Raw genomic sequence first — 5,998 nt, 5'->3', positions numbered from 1 at the left:
ACCCGCCCAGCCGGGCACGTGCACCAGCCGCAGCGCGGGGTGCTGCGCCACGCGCGCCTGGAAGGGCTCGCGCAGCGCGACGGTGGCGTGTAGCACGTGCAGCTGCGCCTCCAGCACGCCGGCCCACGCGTCCAGCTTGTCCTCCTCCAGCAGCGAGCCCTCCAGCGGGCAGTAGCGGAGGACCACGCCGTACGCTTCCGTTTCGCACACTTCTATGTGTATCTGGAAAATTATTCATTAGTAACAGAATTTCGTTTGCTTTTCTATAATTTGTTGTCATATTTATAGTCTCTGATGGTTTCCAAAAAATTCACTGATCTTAAAGTATGAAAATAGTCATTATGATAAATAAAGATGTCGTCTTACCATATCCGCTTCCCGCTGCAACACCTGACCGAGCCACGAATTCAATTTATCGTAATACGGCGGTGGTTTCTCCACACCGGGGGGCGCGAATTGAAAGGCTACGCACGCTGACGCTTGGCTTATTGCTTCCTGGTAAGAAAAAATATTATTATGTCACTCTTACAAATCGTATATTTTCCATACACTATAAAAATATACTCGTAAAGAGAAATGAAACACTATAATAAGTTACACATATATATACAATTTAAACACTATAAAGATTAGGAATTCATTTACATACCACTATATCAACATTTGGTGGTTCATCCCCTCCTGGTCTTTCACTCTGAAAAAAAAATAGTAATATAATTAGTAGTCATACATTTAACATACATGTTACCGCTGTCGAATATACGTAAACAGCTTCGCGCACACGTTACAATAATCTCCAATATCTTAGGCCGAAGAGCCGTTTGGGGATCATTTGTGTATTTTTTTTTTCTTTTTTTTCTTTTGTTTTTAACTATCCGCCGGCAACAGCAGCGCTCAGCGTTCAGCGCTCACCAGCAGTCGCAGGCCGGCGCTGGCGAGCAGCGCCCGCGCGGCGCGCGCGGAGCGGAAGGCGGCGTCGAGGCGCGCGGCGAGGCGCGCGGCGCCGCCCGCCCGCGCGCACGTCCACAGCGGCAGCGCGCTCAGCCGCGCCGCGCCGCTGCACAGCCCGGCCACCACGCACAGCGTGCCTTCGCGGCTGCCCGCCTGTGCTCGTGGAATTAATGTACACTTTTAATGGAAGAATAAAGTAAATGCAGATAACAATTGGAATTATAAATTAATTTGTTTTTTTATAAGAATTTTTTTTTATAGAAAAATTTTGATCACAATGCAGGATTTAAATTTGCGTCTTTTTGCCAAACCGTAGCATCGCCTAGCCTCACAGCCACCTAAATCTATGTATCTGATTTGTAAAGCATTTGAATTCGTTCGACAAACGACGTATTGATTGTAGCTGTGTTAATTGAATGATACCCTTTTAATTGCTAGAATTTGAATTTTGTAGTAATTTCTACTATAGTTGTTTGCTTTAACTAACATAATTTAAGTGTGGTAATGAAACTTACCGCATTCACGCCCTTAGAGTGATCGTTAGCTGTTATTGGCTCTGGTGCTCTATAAAATGTCTGAATTCATAGATTAAAGAATATTATAAATGTCATACATTTCATAAGCTTAAATTTTATGTTTATCATCATCAGCCCATACACGTTCCCACTGCTGGGACACAGGCTTCCTATGAGCGTTTTTTTGTTTTAAATTTTATGTTACGGTGTTATTATTACTAGCAGCTGAGTACATTTTAAGTAAACAAAATATATATATTGAATGAATAGTTAAAATACATATTTTTATTTTCTTGATACAAGTGTCGACAAAAAAAAGTACTTTAAAGAAAGCAATTTTTTTTTTTTGCTTATTAGTTATTACTTAGTAAACAGGTCCATATTATATGTTAAACGTCACAAGCGATTAAAACACTTTTGACTGCAAAAATTCGGCAAGCTTTGATTGTTGCCTTCAGGTAATTAACTGATTTTGCAGTCAAACGTGATTTTAACCAATTATGCGTTTTAACTCTAACATATGTTTAAAGTACTGAGAAGTTTTCTAAAATTTTAAACAAAGGATACAACAGTTGGCAATCCGGGCACGCCAAACCATAACCCGGGAGTTAATGTGAGTGAATCTGCTATGTTATATGTCTGAAACAAAATATGTTTGTGTAATTACTTTTCATATATTACAAATGTGTTCATTTGATACTAGCTGCTCTCCCCGGCTCCGGCCGGATAGACATTTTTTTAAGGAGAAATTGGTTCGTTACGTAACGCGTTACGACGCCAGTCTGTCTGGGTTCTCTATCTTACGTACGGTAGATTAGTTCAGTAGTCGTCACATCCGTCAAGCATCCCGAGACTCGTGTCTTTTTTTTTACCTTGACCCAAGTGTTCAATCGTCCTTGAGGGTTTTTATTAGTTATGTTACTTTCTTAAGAGCATACATGTTTTTTTGTATATCAACATTTCTTTCTCATATACCTGATCTCTGTTCAAAGCAGCGGGCAACGCCAAAGCGTGTCCCCTAACATGTAAATGCATGTTACGTTTTTTGCACACGTCAGCGAGTGGGCCCAACTGTGACCCAGCGCCCAGTGGGGGGCCGCCCACCTCACCGAGAACGAGTAGTGGGGTTCGGTTGCTTGTTATGTCCTCTTCGCACAGCTTGTCTAGCGCTTCTGTATCCATACCTCGACCTGGAGAATGCAATCATTTTCAATAGCATATTGGGTATACGCTAGAATTTAGTCTTACAAAAACTATATGAAAAATCACAGTTAAAAGTATGGCTGAATAAAATTTCGCAAGTAAATACTTGGGCTGTGTCATTTTTATATTTACAGATGCAGAATTGCTTTTTACATTTAGAAAGCAAAAGTTGTGTGACAAAGAAATTCATATACAAACATGAATCATAAAATTGTAGTAGTCTAATTTCAGACCATTCTGTGAATGAATCTTTTGAATTTCTTTTAATGTAGTGTGCTGCTCCAGTATCTTGAAACACTTCTAAAAAATAACAGACAAAAAAAACAGTCACAAAAAAGTATTAGCATATTTAAAATTACAAAATCAAATCATGGTAATAGAACATTATTATTTAATTCATTCACAACTTACTACTACCCAGGTTTCCGTTATGCAAATTCAATAAGTTACATCTATTTTATCGCTTTTTTAAAGGACAATTTAAGTCCATAAGTTTTATCACATACCAGCTACATCAACAGGTACTGGTCTCACACAGGCCAGCGGCAGACCCAGCTGTCTACACAGGTGCTGGACCACTCCGAGGGGGCTGGCGACGCAACTGTAGATGCATGGCAGTCGGCTTGCAAACGCTAATGCTGGAAATGTTCAATTGATTTTCTTTTTATTGGTTTCCAAAAAAAAGCACATTGAAAGAAATTATGTATACATTATCATGCAAGGTCAGCTCTAGTAATAGTAGTAGTATACAAGCTGTTCACCCCGGTTTAGCGCGTGGTACATATATAGCCTATCACTGTATCACACCCTACATAGACACAGTGAAGTTGCAGGTTTTTAATGTTTAAAGAATTTTTAAAATCGGTCAAATGGACACAGATGGTTCAAACCTTCCTACTGATCAGTTTTTACTTTAAATTTATGGAAAAGGTGAATAGTTTCTCACCTCCATCTTCCAAATAGCGTGGGTATCTATGGTGAAGCAGCATCCTTGTGACTCTCACAAGCCCTTCCATTTGCTCTTGATGGTAATATGCACTGTAGTCTGACAACCTGCAATTATTCACACACAAAATGCAAGACAATATACTTAGGTACATTGTATTGTCTAAGGAGATTTTTATTTTATTTTGTATGGTGTTTTTAGTCTATATTGCAATAGCAATATACATCTTTCTTTAAAATAAAAACCCTTATTTTATAGAACTGCATTCAAATCTTATAAACAAATTTTGTCTTTTTCTCAAAAAACAAAAAAAAAAAAAAAACATCAATATACTTTTCTGCTTCTCTAATTAAACAACAATCTCTAATAACACACACTACAAATTTTTCTTCAATTGTTATTGAGGAAATGAAGTCACCTAAAAGCATCAGGAATTCTATGTTTAATAAACATTAAAAAGAATGCCATTGTCATTTAACATCCTTAAACTTTTAATTTAAAAAGAATGGCATTCATAAAAAACATGAACATATGAAAATGCACGACTAATATGGAGAAAATCTTTATTATTTATGGTTACTGTTCATTTATCCTAACTTTATTTATAACTCATAACCAACTTTCTATAAAAGGAGAATTTTACTTCATTCAGTCATTAATTGGATGGATGACCATGGGTGGGATAAGTTTACTTGCATTTGCACATTTTTTTTATTAAAGCTTCAATAAAATGAACATGTTTAGAAATCATAATCCTATCCCACTAATATTATAAATACAAAAGTTTGTAAGGATGTGTGTGTGTTTGTTGCTCATTCACGCAAAAACTACAGAACCGATTGCAATGAAATTTCGTATGTAGACAGCTGGACAACTGAAATAACATATAGGCAACTTTTTATCCCGATATTCCTACGGGATACAGACTTATGCAGGTGAAACCGCGGGGCGAAGCTAGTATATGCATATAATGATCAAAGCATTAAAACTTTTATTGTACTGTTTGTGATAAGGCTTAATTAAAGGATATTTCTTATCAAATGATTAATAACTGTTACATTGAATTTAAAATAAAATGTATGTTAACTACAAATAAATGTTTCCTGCCAAATCTATGTTTTATGTAATGAAACATATGTTTAGATAATATGATCATTAACATAGTATCTTTATAGTATTGATTTTGTGCTGATAATGATTGTGATAAGCAATATTCATAGATTTGAGAGCTTGTACTTTCCAATTTATTTTTGAATACACAATATATTTTTATGATTTAGTTCATTCATATCATTTATTTTTATGCTCCAGTAATATGTGGTTTGTTTATACTTTACTTATTTATATATATTTTTACTAGCAGTTCTCCCCAGCTTCGCGCGTGGTACAAATATAGCCTATAGACTTCCTCAATAAATGGGCTATCTAACACTGAAAGAATTTTTCAAATCGGACCAGTAGTTCCCGAGATTAGTGCGTTCAAAGAAATAAACAAACAAAAAAGAAACAAACTCTTCAGCTTTATAATATTAGTATAGTAGATAAAATACAAAAAGTCAAACCACCTAAATGATGACTCCAGAATTCTGTAGTCTTATTAGATATAAGCAACTACAGTTTCATACTACTTGAAGAGGTAATGTAATAATTGATAGTATTTCATGTTCATAAAACAAAAATGATTACCTAAACATGTGTGACATCCAAAGAGTCGTTTCACTCGCTATGTGAGCACCGAGCCTGGCGGCATGACTTCGTTCCAATCTTCCAAACAACGCTGAAATACTGTGCGATAGAATGGCTGCACGAGTTACAGAATCTGTCGGCAGTAACGGCGGCTCCGTATTTTCACAACTAGGGTCTGTCTTCAGCACCAGATCCTCTAAGACCTTTAATATCTCGTCCATAGCCATTTCTTCCGGTTCAAACACACTTCCGCTAACTTTTCGCAGTTCCGGCTTTTTTTCTTCGTCCACTGCATCTTCTGAGTCTTGGGCATTTACTACTGCTTCTAATCTTCCGACAACTTCGGATACTTGGAATTCTAGGCCGCCAAATAGACGCCGGTCCTGTGAGAAGGTAATGATTCGTCATAGTGCAGATACAAACACAAATATAAAGAAGTTGATGGCCTTACCACTTCAGGCTGGGCTTCTTCCCCAGGACTGGCTTGGCCCGTTTCTACATCTGCAGTTTGTGCATCCCCCATTATGCGTGGCAAATTTTTCGCAAAATTAAAGACACCAACAAAATTTTGTAAACGTCACTTCTATACAATGTTTTGACTTTTGACGTTTCTGATTGGTACCACATAGGTAGCTAATGCCGATGCAGTACTTGCAACCATTTGCAATTTACAATGTCTAGAATAAATAAAAATAAA

At 37.3% G+C, this 5,998-nt stretch overlaps 1 protein-coding gene across 1 annotated transcript in view; it reads right to left on the bottom strand.

Annotated features, from left to right (window-relative positions):
* Positions 1-5,895, bottom strand: part of LOC119832561 (pyridoxal-dependent decarboxylase domain-containing protein 1) — a 10,396-nt gene extending 4,501 nt beyond the window's left edge. Inside the window, exons 1-11 of the mRNA XM_038356226.1 lie at positions 5,753-5,895; positions 5,302-5,684; positions 3,616-3,722; positions 3,176-3,307; positions 2,442-2,656; positions 2,034-2,105; positions 1,467-1,526; positions 913-1,104; positions 650-694; positions 367-495; positions 3-222 (exon numbers count right to left, since the gene is read on the bottom strand). Of these exons, the coding sequence (XP_038212154.1) occupies positions 3-222; positions 367-495; positions 650-694; positions 913-1,104; positions 1,467-1,526; positions 2,034-2,105; positions 2,442-2,656; positions 3,176-3,307; positions 3,616-3,722; positions 5,302-5,684; positions 5,753-5,824 (1,627 nt within the window). The 5' untranslated portion in view covers positions 5,825-5,895. The remainder of the gene's footprint in view (positions 1-2; positions 223-366; positions 496-649; positions 695-912; positions 1,105-1,466; positions 1,527-2,033; positions 2,106-2,441; positions 2,657-3,175; positions 3,308-3,615; positions 3,723-5,301; positions 5,685-5,752) is intronic.
* Between the last annotated feature and the right edge of the window lie 103 nt (positions 5,896-5,998).

Source organism: Zerene cesonia, chromosome 15 (genome assembly GCF_012273895.1).
Source record: "Zerene cesonia ecotype Mississippi chromosome 15, Zerene_cesonia_1.1, whole genome shotgun sequence".
NCBI classification, from domain to species: domain Eukaryota; kingdom Metazoa; phylum Arthropoda; class Insecta; order Lepidoptera; family Pieridae; genus Zerene; species Zerene cesonia.
This window is presented reverse-complemented; position numbering and strand designations above follow the sequence as displayed.